Below are 18,088 nucleotides of genomic sequence, written 5' to 3'. Positions count from 1 at the left end.
ACTTCACTCGCACTCACAGTTGCCTGGCGTACTCCCCAGCCAGGAATGTTCTTGTTTTCACAACCTCCTGGTGTACGCTTGCCAGGACTGCTCTTGTCTTATAGTTCCTTTTATCTTCAAGTAGCCTTTCTTGGTATATCTACTTGACAAACAATTGCTTTACTTTCTGTAATTTCACAATGTTCAAAATCTTCTGCGCCCTTGATTTATGAACAATCTTCTTGCCAATTAGCTTTCTGTAACTTTAAAATGTTCTATTTCTCATTGGCGTGGTCATGAAATGCCCCAGGGTTCCCCCTCTGTTCTGACAGACTCATTGGTTCTCTGTAGTGTTTCTGGGCTTGCTCATACTTACACAGTGTAACTTCCCCACCTGCTACCACTCTGGGTTGCTCTGATGTCTCTTCAAGCTTCCTTGCAGCTCAGCTCCTGCACGCTGGCTTCTCTGGTAAGGACAGCGCTTCCTCTCTTGGGTGCTGGATGCCCAGGGACCCTCTTGCGGTTCCTGGCATCTCCACAGCAAGCCTCGCTCGCATCACATTTCTGTCCTTCTCTGCCAGCGAGCTCACTCGCTCTGCCACACCGGCTTACGTCTCCAGCTTCTGCACTCTGACTAGTTCCACCAGCTTCCGTACCCCGGCTCATGCCTTCCTCCTCCCTCCACCTTCCCTGAAGCCGTCACGTCTTCTCCTGAGCTGCCTCTTACCATTTGGTTCACATTTCACATTTTTAAAGTTCCTCCATACAGGTACCTTTCTCCAAAAACTAGCATACTCAATACACTTGTGTCAATTCCTTTATCCTCCTCGTCTCAGTACTTGGGTGGTTGTGGGAATTGAAGTCCATTGATGGTTTTGGATGCATTTTAGTTGGAAAATCTTTTCCAAGGATACCATATGAAGGATCAGCTCTACATGAAGAGAAATTCTAACTGAAGATGTTTTTTTAAAGGATATTCTTGGAGCTATTAGGTTTTAGACCAAGAATGAGATGCTCATTTGTAGGGTGTTGGAAAAAGCTTTTCTACTTTCCCTAAAGGGTGGAACAGATACATTGTAATAGGCCATTAGGATATTCAGCAACAGGAGTTGTTCATCATGGGAACATAGGAGATACCATGCCTCATCCAATGAAGTCATGACGTCCCCCCTGATAGTTGTCTCCTCCCATGTGATCCTCGCTCATATAGCCACCCGAGAGTCAGGATAAGGTAGCGGCTGCCATCCCCTTGCTACATGGGAGGAGGTCACCACCGAGGAACCCATGATGGCTCCTTTGGATTCATCACATACTCTTCCCCTTAAGAGCTGGTTTCTCAAACAAGTGTTACTACTCTGATGCTGTTCAGCAGCTCCCCTTTGTAAGAAAGGCATACTTTTTCTTTAGATTCCCATCTCCAAAAAGAGCCTTCTGAAGCAAAACCTTTTTCCTTCCAAGAATAGAAAGGGGAGTAGGGGGAGGTGTTTTGTTGGCATTTTTCGGATGGTTTCATATGACAATTATTGTTTCCTCCCGTAACCCCAGAATGACAGCAGCATAAATTGTTGTGGTCTCCCTTTGAACTTGGATAGTAACAGGGGTCTTATGGTATATCTCCTCGTCTGCATGAACACAGTTAACATTTATTGGGGTCCCACTTTTAAGGTTCCTGGTTGCTATTTGATTGTCTCTTATTGCTGTCTGTTTACTTCCTGAATCGGTTAGTGCTTTAACCGATACTCCGTTAACTATAACGGAGTCATGAGTCTTAAATGGAGTAATAATACAAAACAAATTACTGTCAGATTTAATCTCTTCTTGTGGGAAATAACTCTCCTCCCAATCTTCTCCTATCAGATATCCAATCTCCATGGGCTCTTCTTTCTTATTAGAAGGGCATTATCTGGCCAAATGTCGGGATTACCCGCATGAGGAGCATACCATGGAGGTGGGTTTTGGGTGTTAGCCTTCTTCTGGTTTCACCTCTCCTTTTTCTCCGATTATTATAGGTTTTCTTTCACCCTTTGTCAGGTTTAATGTTATGGGCTTAAATGATCTGTCTTGGTTTGTATCTTTAATTGGGAAATGGGGATGGGAAAATCCTCTCGGTTCTCTTTGGGTTCTTCAACAGACAATATTAGACTGGGTCTATTTAATTGAAGAACCACTTTTTGTAGGTGTGGGGGTAATGAGTTTACAAACTGTTTTATGGTAAATGGTTCTAACACTTCTGGTAAGGATTTTTATTTTACTAACCATACAGTTAAGGTGTTTGTAATCTGGCCCCAAGTTCCAATGGTGTTTCATCAGGGTGCATTTATATAATCCTGAGTTTCTGTTTGTAAAAATTATCTGTTTGTCATACTCTCCTCAGTAAACCTTGTTTTATTTCATCAAAATATGTTGTCCCCGAAGGATTTAATAGCTGATAGGAGTTCTGTAATTCCCCCTTCAACAAGGTAGCCAGTTAACAGGTTTTTAGTTCATCCTCCCAGTGAAACTGATGGGCCAATCTTTCAAAATTGAGAAATTAAATCCCCAGATCCCCCCTTCCTTAATATGGCTGTAAAATCCCATGAGGTAGTAAAGGTCTCTGATGAGAGGCAACAATTCTATCTAGTCCAGCTTGGAACTGGATTTCATCCTGGATTTGGTGGGCGGTTAGCTGAGCTAACAGGTCTTCTATGGTAGCCATCTCAATGTTTTTTTCAGGCTTTTCCATCTCACCAAAACCAATGTCCTGTTCAGAATAGTATGAGTCAGGATCTTGACCTGAATCTCTGGCTAGTCGGTCAACAAGGAAAATACCTCTTCTCCTACCATGGTAGGTTGATCTACTGCTATTGGCTCACTTATATCGAGCGGAGGAATAGATTCTGTTGGTCCTTCCCGTTCTGCAAGGACTCGAGTGGGCCTCCTTAGACTAGGTTTGATACCTAAAGAGGATATCTGAGGTAGATCTATCTCGGCTCTAACTATTAGGCTCAGTTTACTATTCAGTCTTATACTCTAGTCTGCTATTTTGAAATAACATTGGCATCTAGTTCCAACACAATTAAAAGTAAGGACCTTGATTAACAAATTGCCTTAGGCTAAAGCACACTTTACATATTCAAATAGTATCAATAAAAGAAAAAAAGGGAAATTAAAGATAAAGGTATACTAAAATAAGGCATATTTATTAGCAAATGTTAGCAGACATAAACCCTCAATAAAGAAAAGAAAAAAAACGCACATGTTTGACAATGATGGATAGAAGAAGGGAAATGCATATTTATACAGGCACTACTGACATTTTAGTTATACAAAATGGGTATTTAGCAATTGTGAAGAAAAGCCAATTTCTTATACATAGGGCACTTTGCTTTACACAATAAATTCTTTAAAACCCAATCAATGTACTGAAATGGACCAACTTGGAGCTAAGGCACCCAGCAGTCTGTAAAAACACTAAGATTCATGTTGTTAGAACCCCAGTCATGAACATTTCAGGCTCAAATCAGACAATTGGGATCACGCAAAAGTATGTGCAAATACTACAGTAATGACAAGGGGTCCAAAAAGTTCATACTTGCGATTCAAATGGATGTACGTGATGTTGAGAAAATCAGAAACCATAGATTATCTACATCAAGTGTTCTAAGATGTCCAAAGTGCCTAGACAAGTGTTTATCTCTTTCAAATGATAGAACAGGACAATGTAAAATAACATGACGTAAAGTTTCTTGCTCATCATTTTTATCACAAAAAGGACAATAACTCCGAGTCTGACTAATAATTTTGCTTTTGGCCATTATTGATCGAGTAGGCCATAAATTGAATCTAAAACGCAAAATAGCTGATCTTGGAGTCGTAGATGGATAAGCAGGTAGATATGGTTCTGTCACACAAAATGTTTTCTCTTGTAATGAAGTCCTTGTACAAAAGACATTGGGCCTCATTCCGAGGTTGGCGCAAAGGGATTACTGGCACCGGTAAGGACACTGGTGCCGGTAATCCCTTTGCGCCCTATTCCGAGGTCCCTTAGCGGGTCCCGCTATGGGTGCCTGGTTTTAGCAGGCGCCCTTAGCGGGACCCGTTGAGGGAATTCAGAGCTAATAACGGTACCGCAAATTGCAGTACCGTTATTAACTACTTCCCCATTTCCATTGAGCCCTATAGGGGCTCAAATGGGAATGGATTATTCAATGGGGACTTACCGGTCCCTCCAAGGTCGGAATGGACCGGTAAGGCCCCATTGAACTAGGGTGGAGTAGGTACCGTTATTGGTGGCAGTCATGGCGCTAATAGCGCCATGACTACCACCAACCTCGGAATGAGGCCCATTGTTTTCGTGTCTCGATCCAATCAGCCAAGTATAATTTCAGTTTAGCTGTTTTCGGATCTGGATCAAGTTGAATATGTAGTCAGACAATGGGCCTCATTATGAGCCGGTAAAACCGGCACGGCTGCCGCCAAACTTGTGAAATTACCGGCACCCGGTAATGGGCAATTACCGGGGTAGGCGGACCCGGTAATTACCCATCGCTGTGTGCCGGTCTGCCCGCCAGGTTATAACTGGTGGGCAGAAAGGCCCCGCGAGCACAACTCGTAGTTTGCCGGTCTGGTAACACCGTTGTTACCGGACCAGCAAACTCATAATGAGCCCCAATGTTTTAAGAAGGTTGTTTGTATTGGCAACTAATATTCATTTTCTGAATAAAGCACACAAACTACATTGGTACAAAGCTTTGAGAGAGATTAGTCCAATTTTGAATCTCAACCAAGCTAATGGGACACACTGAGGGAGAGTCAAAATCTTTTTCCAGTATTTGGCTTCCATTCTCTGTAAGAATTAATTGTTCATTATGGCCCTCGATAATGAATCTAGTCCATACCATAGAAAAGTACTGGGTGGCTTTCTGATTATAATAATGAATTGCCGGAGCAATAGAAAATGTACCATACTTGTATAGTATGATTTTTGTTTGAGAAATTGCAGTTGATAATTTAGACTCCAATGGTTGTAAATGAGCTCTATCGTGTTGTTGATTGTCGATGAGCATACCTAAAAATATGTACTGATTGACTACTTGCAGCTCTGTGACTTGAAGAGACCAGTTAAGTCTATTTCTACCCAAAGATTTCACATTACAAAGCATAATTTTAGTTTTTTCAGTGTTGATGTTTAACTGATTGGCCTCTATATACAACGATAGAGAATGTAGAATCCTTTGTAAACCTATGGGGATCTTGGAAAGCAAGACCAGGTCGTCGGCATATAATAATGCAGACACCTTTTCTCATCCTAGTCTTGGAGCATCGGCCAATACATTCTCAAAAGACTATGGCATGTCAAAAATAGAAAGGATTGAAGAGGGCAGAAGCAATGATACAACCTTGCTTCAGCCCTCTGGCTGTTTGCAAGGGAATTGAAAGCAGAACATCAGTGGTGAGTCTAATTTGGACAGAAGTGTCAGTGTGAAACTCATTTATTATGTCAACTAATGTGGCCGGAAATTCTGCTTTCTGCAATTTATTGATGAGAAGTTGGCGAGAGACAGAGTCAAATGCTGCATGAAAGTCAACAAAAACAAGATTAAGCGGTTGTTTCGTCACATGGGCTTGATGTTTAATAGCATGCAGTGTCATTAAGTTGATAGTTGTCCCCAGTCCAGCCACAAAACCAGCTTGATGTGGGTCGCGTTTCTGGTACTGTGTTGTCCATGTATTAAACTCCTAGAGCACAAAACGCGCAAACATTTTTCTGGGCACATCTAGCAACGCGATTGGTCTATATCTTGGCAAGTGACCAATCTCCTTTCTTATAAATTGGAACTATCACAATTTGAGCCAAGATGTCGGGATGTGGCGTTTTTTCGATGATTTAATTAAATATGTTATTTAGATTAATGGACCACATGTGATGGTGAATCTTTAGCATACCATTGCTAAACCCATCTGGGCCAGAGGCCCCCGATCGACTTGATTTCATAATGAAAGATTGAATATCTTCCTCAGATATTTTCAATTGCCAAGTGGTGCAGGATGTGGATGTCTTTTGTATAGTTGTCAAATGGGTGGTCCATATAATTCTGAGAAATACGTAAGCCACTGCTGCTCTGTGACACCATTTATTTGAATTATGATTTGAGTGTCATGTGTTGTCTGATTCAAGAGGACCCATGTTTGGGCTGTGTTTTTAGTTGCTAATGCCTTTAACATGGTTTCACCATCATGTTGATATAGAAGGGCTTGTTGACCACATACCCAGTTCCTGAATCTGGATTTAATAGTTCTAAGTGCTGCAGGTCTTTCATTGTCGGATAGTTGTTTAACAAGTTTTTTGGAGCATCGGTATTCAGCTTTTCTTAACTGCAGTGCCTCATCAAAACAATGCGTATGCTTTTGGGACTTTGAAAAAGACTTTGAAGAAGTTAAGAGCAGCAGTATAAGGTGTATCATCATTTCTTAATTAGTTGCATAAAAGTTTATCATTGAACTTCAAAAGGTTATTTTCTGTCCAGCGAAAACGCATCTTAGCGTTATTAACAATTAGGTCTTGTTTAAGCCACTTGCTCATCGTAGAGAATGATTCAAGATTCCACGTCAAATGATAAGTTAGCATGTTGTGGTCATTGTGTAGTTGATTAACTACTTCAAATTTGTTTGCCATAGCATATAATTGTTCATCTGTATAGAGATAGTGAATTATACTTTCTGAAGAACTTCGGGACCATGTGCTGCAGGGGGAGAGATCTCCTGGTAATGAGCCAATAGCCATTATGAGTCATATCTCGCTCATTAGTGAGGACCATCTGATGGTGGCATTACTAATCTTTCCTGCAGTTGGCACCAAGCAGCGCAAGTTCAAGTGTCCAATAAGTATGACATTAGATATGGTGGAATCTACAGCAATTGTGTCCAAAAGACAAATCAGATCTTTTTAGAAACAGTCTGAAATGCCAGATGGATTTCTGTAGACATTCACCAGGGATAGTACTCGATCTTGATGAAAGATTTTGACTTAGTTGCATGAAGTTATTTTGAGATATCCACGGCTGCAATGAGAAACCTGTGCTCATTTGTACAGCTACAAGAAGGCCAGAAGTTGGATGGCCCTTTTGAGCTGCTATTGCCGGAAGTAATGCAATACTATTATCATTCGAAATTGGAACATCCGCCCGCCAGGTCTCCTGAAATGCAAGTATGTCATAGTTGTTAATATGATTAGTCGATGCGTTCATGAGATGGACATGGCCTCGTGTATTCCAACTGGCAAGGCAAAAGTTTCTTTTTTTCCTGCTCCTTTCTTTTCAACAGTGCAGAGTTGTTATGCTTGAGGCTCTGTCCAAAGTTTCTGAGCATGTGAATTATGACAAACACATGAAGAGCATTTTGTTGGCAATCTTTATGTGTGAGACGGCAGAGGTGGAGCAATATTGTTGTAAATATCTTGAGCACTTATAAAACCCAACGTAAACACGTTCATTTTTGATAACTAATATGGCATTAAAAACAATACCCAAGGGAATCCATAATCTGACTGTTGTTAGATCATTTTGGTGTATAAATTCCACTTGATAAATGTCCACTGAAGCAATGTCTCCTAGCATTGGTATTTCTTCAAAGATACTCAGTGTATTACTTCTTCATAGAGTATAGGGTTTGTAAGGTCTGTGCCGGCATTTCATTATGAGAGAGTTAAATTGAGATTGTGACTTATTCTGATTGAGACACAGATTGTGTTTATTGTCAGCTGTAGACGGTGGCTTCAAGTTCGGCGAATTCTTTTGGGTGGGGATATGTTCCTCGCATTGGTTATGAGAGGCAGGTCCACGGGTAGGCTTGAACAAAGGTTTTTCCTAAATGTTGGTGGTGCATCCTGGATGCTGTTCTTTCAGTTGTGAAGCCAAATAGGAATCAACGGCTTTCTTAATCTCATCACGTCGTTGTTCAACAGACAGCAGCTTTTCATCTAAGGCCGGAGTTTTAATGATCCGCTTATTTTGAGGCAAGGGCAACCCCTCAAATGGAGTTATAACTTTACCTTCAATTTGTTTTGCCAAATAAGAGTCGACAGGTTTCCTGATCTCAGTACGAATGTTGTTTAACGTACAGTAACTCTTCAGCAGAGAGAGAAGTTTCTTTTCAAGAATGGATGGCCAATTGTATTGTTAAGATCAGTGTGTATAGGCCCATACTACTAAATTACTACGAATGCAAGCAGAAGTCCATGACCAAATGATAATGATGTGTTATTATATAGCACTTTCGCTTAAGCGCTTTATATAGAAAAGATATACACCCAATATCACCCAACCTGTGTTGGTACTCATTTATCAACCTCAGAAGGATGAAAGGCTGAGTTGAGGCGTTTAAGAACAGACTAACGGGGTAATTCATAGAATTGAGCGCACAAGTGGCGCGCGCGACTGGCGCACAGTGTGCGTGTGCGACTTTATGCGCCAGCCGCGTGCGCTAAAATCCATTTCCGCGCACAGCGTATTCATGGATTTTAACATCCAAAACCAGCCGTGGCACAGAGTGGCGCATCGACCCTGCAGCAGCGCCAGTTACGCCCCCAACCCCTCCCCGTGCGCCATGTACAGCGCACAAATCCCGTAAATGGCACACAGGCTCACAACCTCGAAAACGCCTGTAAAACTCCCGCGCACCCCTCCGAATACACATACCCCGCTGCGCGGGTAGTCTCACACACGATTGGCCCTGTGCGAGTGGGGTACGTGTATTAAAGGGGTTCGCATGAAGTGTCACGCGCGATTGGCCCTGTGCGAGCGGGGTACGTGTATTACTGGAGTTCGCGGGTAGTTTCACACGTGATTGGCCCTGTGCGAGTGGGGTACGTTTATTACTGGGGTTCGCGGGAAGTGTCACACGCGATTGGCCCTGTGCGAGCGGGGTACGTGTATTACTGGGTTTCGCGTGAAGTTTCACACACGATTCGCCCTGTGCGAGCGGATACGTGTATTACTGGGGTTTGCGGGAAGTGTCACACACGATTGGCCCTGTGCGAGCAGGGTACGTGTATTACTGGTGTTCGCGGGAAGTTTAACATGCGATTGGCCCTGTGCGAGCGGGGTACATGCATTACTGGGGTTCGCGGGAAGTTTCACACGCGATTGGCCCTGTGCGAGCGGGGTACATGTATTATTGGGGTTCGCGGGAAGTGTCACACGCGATTGGGCCTGAGCGAGCGGGGTATGTGTATTTCTGGGTTGCGCGTGAAGTTTCACACGTGATTTTGCTGTCAGAGCGGGGTACGTGAATTTCGGAGGTGCGCGTGAAGTTTCACATGCGATTTTGCTGTCAGAGCGGGGTATGTGTATTTCGGGGGTGCATGTGAAATTTCACACGCGATTTTGCTGTCAGAGCGGGGTACGTGTATCCAGTGTGGTGGCCGGGAGTCCTACACGTGAATTGGCAGTGTGGGTCCTCCCAGGTGTCCCCTCTACCCCCTCCACAGCCCCTGCAGGCAGCCCACACCACAGGGGACTACCCTGCACCCCTGGTCATGTCCCGCAGGCAGCCCATCCACCATGGGCATGCCCCCTAACCAAGCCACATGTCACGTTGCAATATGATCACCAACTCATGTCCCTCAGCACCCCTACCCCCAGCAGTGAGGGGCACCTGCCAGCAGGCCCCCACTCATGTCCCCCAGCACCCCCACCCCCCAGCAGTGAGGGGCACCTGCCAGCAGGCCCCCACTCATGTCCCCCAACAACCCCACCCCCCAGCAGTGAGGGGCACCTGCCAGCAGGCCCCCACTCATGTCCCCCAGCACCCCCACCCCCCAGCAGTGAGGGGCACCTGCCAGCAGGCCCCCACTCATGTCCCCCTGCACCCCCACCCCCCAGCAGTGAGGGGCACCTGCCAGCAGGCCCCCACTCATGTCCCCCAGCAACCCTATCCCCCAGCAGTGAGGGGCACCTGCCAGCAGGCCCCCACTCATGTTCCCCAGCACCCCCACCCCCCAGCAGTGAGGGGCACCTGCCAGCAGGCCCCCACTCATGTCCCCCAGCACCCCCACCCCCCCAGCAGTGAGGGGCACCTGCCAGCAGGCCCCCACTCATGTCCTCCTGCACCCCTACCCCCAGCAGTGAGGAGCACCTGCCAGCAGGCCCCCACTCATGTCCCCCAGCACCCCCACCCCCCAGCAGTGAGGGGCACCTGCCAGCAGGCCCCCACTCATGTCCCCCTGCACCCCCACCCCCCAGCAGTGAGGGGCACCTGCCAGCAGGCCCTCACTCATGTCCCCCAGCACCCCCACCCCCCAGCAGTGAGGGGCACCTGCCAGCAGGCCCCCACTCATGTCCCCCTGCACCCCTACCCCCCAGCAGTGAGGGGCACCTGCCAGCAGGCCCCCACTCATGTCCCCCAGCAACCCTATCCCCCAGCAGTGAGGGGCACCTGCCAGCAGGCCCCCACTCATGTTCCCCAGCACCCCCACCCCCCAGCAGTGAGGGACACCTGCCAGCAGGCCCCCACTCATGTCCCCCAGCACCCCCACCCCCCCAGCAGTGAGGGGCACCTGCCAGCAGGCCCCCACTCATGTCCTCCTGCACCCCTACCCCCAGCAGTGAGGAGCACCTGCCAGCAGGCCCCCACTCATGTCCCCCAGCACCCCCACCCCCCAGCAGTGAGGGGCACCTGCCAGCAGGCCCCCACTCATGTCCCCCTGCACCCCCACCTCCCAGCAGTGAGGGGCACCTGCCAGCAGGCCCTCACTCATGTCCCCCTGCTCCCCCACCCCCCAGCAGTGAGGGGCACCTGCCGCAGGCCCCCACTCATGTCCCCCTGCACCCCCACCCCCCAGCAGTGAGGGGCACCTGCCAGCAGGCCCCCACTCATGTCCCCCAGCACCCCCACCCCCCAGCAGTGAGGGGCACCTGCCAATAGGCCCCCACTCATGTCCCCCTGCACCCCCACCACCCAGCAGTGAGGGGCACCTGCCAGCAGGCCCCCACTCATGTCCCCCTGCACCCCCACCCCCAGCAGTGAGGGGCACCTGCCAGCAGGCCCCCACTCATGTCCCCCAGCACCCCACCCTCCAGCAGTGAGGGGCACCTGCCAGCAGGCCCCCACTCATGTCCCCCTGCACCCCCACCCCCCAGCAGTGAGGGGTACCTGCCAGCAGGCCCCCACTCATGTCCCCCTGCACCCCCATCCCCCAGCAGTGAGGGGCACCTGCCAGCAGGCCCCCACTCATGTCCCCCAGCACCCCCACCCCCAGCAGTGAGGGGCACCTGCCAGCAGGCCCTAACTCATGTCCCCCAGCACCCCCACCCCCCAGCAGTGAGGGGCACCTGCCAGCAGGCCCCCACTCATGTCCCCCTGCACCCCCACCCCCCAGCAGTGAGGGGCACTTGCCAGCAGGCCCCCACTCATTTCCCACTCATGTCCCCCTACACCCCCACACCCCAGCAGTGAGGGGCACCTGCCAGCAGACCCCCACTCATGTCCCCCTGCACCCCCATCCCCCAGCAGTGAGGGGCACCTGCCAGCAGGCCCCCACTCATGTCCCCCTGCACCCACACCCCCAGCAGTGAGGGGCACCTGCCAGCAGGCCCCCACTCATGTCCCACTCATGTCCCCCTGCACCTCCACCCCCCAGCAGTGAGGGGCACCTGCCAGCAGGCCCCCACTCATGTCCCCCAGCACCCCCACCCCCCAGCAGTGAGGGGCACCTACCAGCAGGGCCCCACTCATGTCCCCATCACCCCCACCCCCCAGCAGTGAGGGGCACCTGCCAGCAGGCCCCCACTCATGTCCCCCTGCACCCTCACCCCCCAGCAGTGAGGGGCACCTGCCAGCAGGCCCCCACTCATGTCCCACTCGTCCCCCTGCACCCCCACCCCGCAGCACTGAGGGGCACCTGCCAGAAGGCCCCTACTCATGCCCCACTCATGTCCCCCTGCAACCCACCCTGCAGCAGTGAGGGGCACCTGCCAGCAGGCCCCCACTCATGTCCCCCAGCATCCCCACCCCCCAGCAGTGAGGGGCACCTGCCAGCAGGCCCCACTCATGTTCCCCAGCACCCCCACCCCCCAGCAGTCAGGGGCACCTTCCAGCAGGCCCCCACTCATGTCCCCCTGCACCTCCACCCCCCAGCAGTGAGGGGCACCTGCTAGAAGTCCCCCACTCATGTCCCCCTGCACCCCCACCCCCCAGCAGTGAGGGGCACCTGCCAGCAGGCCCCCACTCATGTCCCCCAGCACCCCCACCCCCCAGCAGTGATGGGCGCCTGCCAGCAGGCCCCCACTCATGTCCCCCTGCACCCCCACCCCCCAGCAGTGAGGGGCACCTGCCAGCAGGCCCCCACTCATGTCCCACTCATGTCCCCCTGCACACCCACCCCCCAGCAGTGAGGGGCACCTGCCAGCAGGCCCCCACTCATGTCCCCCAGCACCCCAACCCCCCGCAGTGAGGGGCACCTGCCAGCAGGCCCCCACTCATTTCCCCCCCAACATGTCAACATGACCCATAATCATGGCCCTCATGGCCACCAAAATCCCACGGCACGCCACCCCTGCCCAAATAACCAACCAAGCATAAGATACACCCCACATTGAAATGCACATTACATGAAATAACCCAATTGGCATGTATGTACATCAACACATTTCCGTCACACACACAATGGGTGCCAGTGAATGTGAAAACCCACATTGTGACATGCATGAAACCAATGAGAGAATACCACACATTGAAGTACGGGAACAAATGTATTGAACAAAAAATGTGGTGAAAGAAAATCAAATACCGAACAATGGACATAAGGAAAAGAATGCAGAATGTCATATAATGATAAAAAAAGAAAATCAGAATCCAAAATATATGAAATCAAAAATGTCTCCAAAGTATCCTTCCAACAAAGCAAATCCAAACAGAAATGAAAAAGTAAAATCCATTGCTCCATGGAAAAATCAAAAAAGAAAATGGCAACAAATCCACACCAACTATTTACAAGGATGAAATCCTGGGTCCATGAGCCCAACTGTCCAAATAAAAACTACAAAAATACACTAACTAATGAAGAACTATATACAAAAATGTGGGGTATTGTCCAAGCGCCCCAAAAAAAAATGAAAACCAAAATGAAACCTAACACTAACTAACTAACTAACTATTTACAATGGCAGCGGGCTAGTCCAACGGCTCACTTTTGGATGTCCCGGGCCAGGGCATCATCGAACTCACGCTCAATGTCCTGGAGGCGGTCCTCTTCCATGGCCCGAAGGTTCGCAGGGACGATGACATGTTGGCCTCCAACTACCTGCGAATTGCCTCGAGGCACTCGGCCCGCCTCAGTGCCCTCCGCATGGAGTTCTCCGCCCTAACCATTGTGAGCCGTGCCTCTTCCGTCCGCATCTATGGCATGGCCCAACCGCTGCCACACGGAAGACACTTGCAATCCTGGGTCCTCCTGCTCTCTGTCCGATGCCTGCCCCTCCGATGTTGAAGGCCCCGAGCCATCATTGCTCCCGCCATGTTGCTGCTGCTGCTGTGCCTGTGCCTGCGCCTGGCTCTTGTTGCCTGCACGTCCTCCTCCGGCTGGGGTGCAGTTGTCGTGGTGGCCACCCCTGCTGGACATCCGACTCCCAACTGTGGCAGGGATGTGTCCTCCACCAGCCTGGCCGCTGGGTCAGAGGCAGCTCCACAGGGTACCCAGGTGATACATGGGTGGGAAGATGGCATCGAGGACGACTGGCGCGTAGGGGGTTCAGGTGAGGAGGGGGTCGCAAGAAGGTCTAGCACACGGAGGAATCCAGCACTGGTGACCTGTCCCAGTAGGTCAACGCGGTCAAAGAGGCATCCGAGATGACTTGAAATGTCGTCACGAAAACACCGCAGGTCACCTCGCATGCCCCGTTGACGCAACACTATCCCAGCCAGGACAGGCTCAACACAGTCCCGGATAGCCATGTCCGCAGGGAGAGGAAGGCCAGTTGTTGTGCGCCCATCCCCTCCTTGAAAACGGGTCTGGACGTAGGCATCCCTGCTGGTGCCGGATGATGCAGTTACAGGATCAGGGACAGGATTACACACAGGCACCTCCGCGGTGGCCTGTGCTGCCTCCTGTCCCTGCCCCTGCACTGCACCACTGGCACCAGTGGAATCCCCACCTCCAGACCCCGTGTGTGTCCCTCCCACGGCCTCCTCCTCCTCCAAACCCCCCACCAACCTGGATGACTCCATGCCCTCTTCCTCCGTCGGACCCTGTGGGGTCTCAGCTGCACCTTCTGCTGCCGAGGAGTCCATCTCCAACCTCCGCCTCTTGGACCTACCCTCGGCAGCTGCGGCCTGGGATGCGGCACCAGACTCCTCACTCCCCGAAGAGATGACAATCTGGGAGGGGAGCCGGGCCTTGTGTCTCCGGCTGGTGGTGCGATCCCTGCCGCTTTGCTCCACAGCACCCTCTCCGCCCTCTTCATCAGTTGACGCCGCAAACAGGGAAAGATAGAACACAGGCATCAGGGCACTGTACATTGGACTGATACACACATGACAGTTGTACATGAGTGGCAGTGTCAAACTTCAGACATGGCATCACCCTCCCTAACACACATGTCATTTCTACTCACACACATGAGCGATTCCACAGCAATACTGTACCAGGCAGCACCATCCATACACATACAACAGGATCAGCATCCAAAGGTGAGCCTGACGTCACATGAAACACGGGGAGTACACAACACATGCACACACACAACACACTTACATGCATGTGTGCATGTCCACCAACCGTCAGAGTGATGAGATCGCCATCCATGTCACATCTGGCATTCAGCCTTCTACATGTCAGTGCCACATGCATCCATGTTGCATCACAGTTGCACACTTGTGAAATACACACACATGCACATGTACACAGTGCAGATACATGCAGCTGGAACCAACATCCATGTGTGACACCACAACCATGCCAACGTACATACACAGTAATTAAAACATGTGTGCTCACACATGTGCATTTGGCCGGCATGCTTACCCACACATACACCATCCATGTGTCTCACACATGAGAGGACTCGCATGTGTCAGCCTCACGCCCCTGTACATACACATCCATACATGGCTCTACAAAAACACATGTGCAATCTGCACACTACTGGCATACTACAACACGCACAGTGTCCAATCAGTATTCATGTACACTTACCGCTCGACTCCAGACGGGTCTGCCTCTCAAGGACCTGGACATGGAGCGCTGGGCATATGCGTTCCAGGACCCTCATTTGGTGGTCGGACAGGTGGCCCGGCACCCCTTGGCATCCGCTGCCTTCAAGAGGCACCGGGCCTTGTCGAGGGTCCTGGACCTGAAGTCCTCCCAGCGCTTCTTGACATGTTTGAAGTCGCGGACTGCCACCCCCTCCTCGTTGATGGCAGTCACAATGTCCATCCAGATCCTGGTCTGTCCTTCATAGTCGGCGCGAGAACTTCCAAAGAGGGCATCATACTGCCCCAGGACTTGCTCCACTAGGACACCAACTTCCCTGGCACTGAAGCTGGTGGCCCTCTGCCTCTCTGGCTGGGGGTTGCCAGTGGTGCCAGATGGTGGTGTGCCCGACATGGCAACCCCAGAGGCAGGTGTGGGTGGGCAACTGGGTCCTGGGGCTGGGCTGTGGAGCGATGGTATCCCAGTCGGGAGTCTTCCATTCCAGCAGGGGTGGTCACAACAACTGTACCCCTGCAGATGGATGGTGTGCAGGCAGCAAGTAGCAGGGCACGTGGGCAGACGCAAGGAATAGTGAGTCCGGTCTTGAGAACAGAGCCCCAAGACCCTTTTGCTTTTGAACTTTGTTAGATGGAACTTGGGGAAGGAGGAGCTGAAGAAGAGGCTAAGAGCTGGAAGAGGCTCAAAACTTTATGTTGATCACCATTACTTTCATTATTGACATCCCTACACATTGTTTAGCTTTATTTGAACTCTTTGTCTCAGATTTTCCTTAGTTTCATTCAGGTAGGGAAATCCACCTTAGCATAGGTCAAGTTACACCTTCAACCATCCTGACATTTAAGTTAATAAACACCTTTGTTTGAACTTTGAGTCTGTTGTCTGTGTCTTGGTTCATGATGCCTTCACATAACACTCACATAATGTCAAAAAAGTCAAACAGTCGTCTGGGCAGAATTGCAGTCAGGTACCTTAAGACAAGTAAGGTGCATGAAAAATACTCAAGCATTCAGGGAGGGATGAAGGGGGAAGATGACAATATGTCAGCAGTGGAAGTTTGGAAGGATTAGGTGGGGTTCTATTGTGTGAGACTGAAGTTGCTCCTTAAAGATGTAGGAGGTGATGCTTGCAAGCTGATTTCAATTATTCTAGTTTTTTAGTTGTTTCTAATGATACTTCCAAATCTCTTGTGGTGAGTTGGTAGAGGGATTACTCTATCGGCTTCCTTCAACCAGGGAATTCTATGCTCCAATTCAGAAAGCAATGCTCCAATCTTTTTTTGTAAAGTAGTGAATATCACCCTTAGTGCACTCTACCAATGCATGAACACCAGTCCCCCGGGTTGTCCTGTGGCTATGGCCTCTTCATACTGTGATATTTTTGCATCAGATGAGATACCTACCACAGGCACCAGTTCTTCGAGGATCTGAAATGTAAACCAAGTAAACAGTAAGGGTGTTAACAGGGGAACAAGGAGCAATTAAACGCTGCACCGTAAATCTAACTTCTATAGAAGAAGTACACATTAGATATGATCTCTTATGCTCAAAGCTGTACTAGATGAGCCCTAATTCTTCTTTTTTACCTTTCTCAAATACTGTCAATTAATTTCACATATGCAAGCTTGTAAGGCACCAGTTGACCGGGGGAGCCAAAAGTAGCTCCTGGTAGGAGTGTGCAAATATAGGCCAGTGAAATGAGTGCCATCTGATATTGGCGTGTAGCTTCCCAGTATTTTTGGTAAGGTCAAGGTGGTAGATCTGTGAGTAATATTTTTTTATGTATGCTTTAAATTTCAGGAACACAAATTGTCTGCTGTGTCAGCAGGGATGATCGAGCCTAAGTCCCCAGCAGCAGTGGCACCACAAAAAGTTGTGAGATCTGTAGTAGGATTTGACCAAGGTAAGGATGCCTTTTTTGTTTTCTGTCTTTAAGGTGGGCGAGGAAGGTGGCAAATTCTAAAGGTGTAGTTAGGAGTCACAGATAAGGATTTTAAAGCTTTGCCTTTCACTTTCTTATGTCCAGTGAGAGGGAGGGGTGAAAGTGTTCTTTTCATGTGGAAGTTGGATTCACAGTACACTGTGTGAGTACTCCCCAGCAGTAGCTCCTTCCTCTTGGGTTATGCGTGGCACCCAGTAGCTGGTTTTAGCTCCTGCTCATCTAACATTAACTTTGAATCCTGAGAAACCTCAGTAGACCCATCTATCTTTGACAAGCTGTTGCTTTTCATTGTAGCAGCATCACTCCAAACATCATCACAGCAATTTAGCCATGCATATCCCAGCAACAAGGATCCAGCCAAGCACGTGGTCAGGTCACACAGACAGGTGAGGATTTATTTTCATATTTAGAAGTGGTGAATGTTTATGTTGATTTTGTGCAATGTGCAATCAGATGTTGTTTCCTCCAACTTGCCATTATTTGCCACAGACTTTCGCTCCATTCTTACGGGGAAACTGACATGCCCTTAAGACAGTCAGTACCAGGAAACGTTGTTTTCCGTAGTTTCTTTATCATGTTGCAGCTTTCACGCAACATGGCACAAGAGGGTACTGTATGCTAAGTTACTGCTCTCTTGGATCTCTAGTCTTCTACAGGCCCTAGATACTCTCTTTGGATTGTAAATGAACGGTGCAAGTGAATCACGGACGGGATTGGTGGCAGCGATCGTTTCTTGTGTTTTTGAGCTCCTTTTGGCGTTTTAAGCGTGTTTCTCACGCTTAGCCCAAAATGGTGACCTGGCTCCCAAAATGGCCAGACCACGAGGCTCTTTGTCCTGTCCGCTGACCGTCTTGCCCCCTTCACCTCCCCCAGGTCGAGCCGACCCAGGGCCTTCCTTATTTGGGAATGTACTTTCCCGCGAAACACAGATGCTTTTGCGGGCTTCTACAGGCCTTGTGTTGTGCCTCCAGGATGGGGGCTGGG

At 49.5% G+C, this 18,088-nt stretch overlaps 1 protein-coding gene across 1 annotated transcript in view; it reads left to right on the top strand.

Annotated features, from left to right (window-relative positions):
* The window catches only part of LOC138526013 (uncharacterized), an 805,753-nt gene that overhangs the window by 681,226 nt on the left and 106,439 nt on the right, over positions 1-18,088 (top strand). The window contains exons 37-38 of the mRNA XM_069636306.1: positions 16,963-17,065; positions 17,399-17,490. Of these exons, the coding sequence (XP_069492407.1) occupies positions 16,963-17,065; positions 17,399-17,490 (195 nt within the window). The remainder of the gene's footprint in view (positions 1-16,962; positions 17,066-17,398; positions 17,491-18,088) is intronic.

Source organism: Ambystoma mexicanum, chromosome 7p (genome assembly GCF_040938575.1).
Source record: "Ambystoma mexicanum isolate Mex_15411 chromosome 7p, UKY_AmexF1_1, whole genome shotgun sequence".
NCBI classification, from domain to species: Eukaryota; Metazoa; Chordata; class Amphibia; order Caudata; family Ambystomatidae; genus Ambystoma; species Ambystoma mexicanum.
The sequence above is the reverse complement of the archived record's forward strand: the minus strand, read 5'-3'. Positions and strand labels throughout refer to the sequence as shown.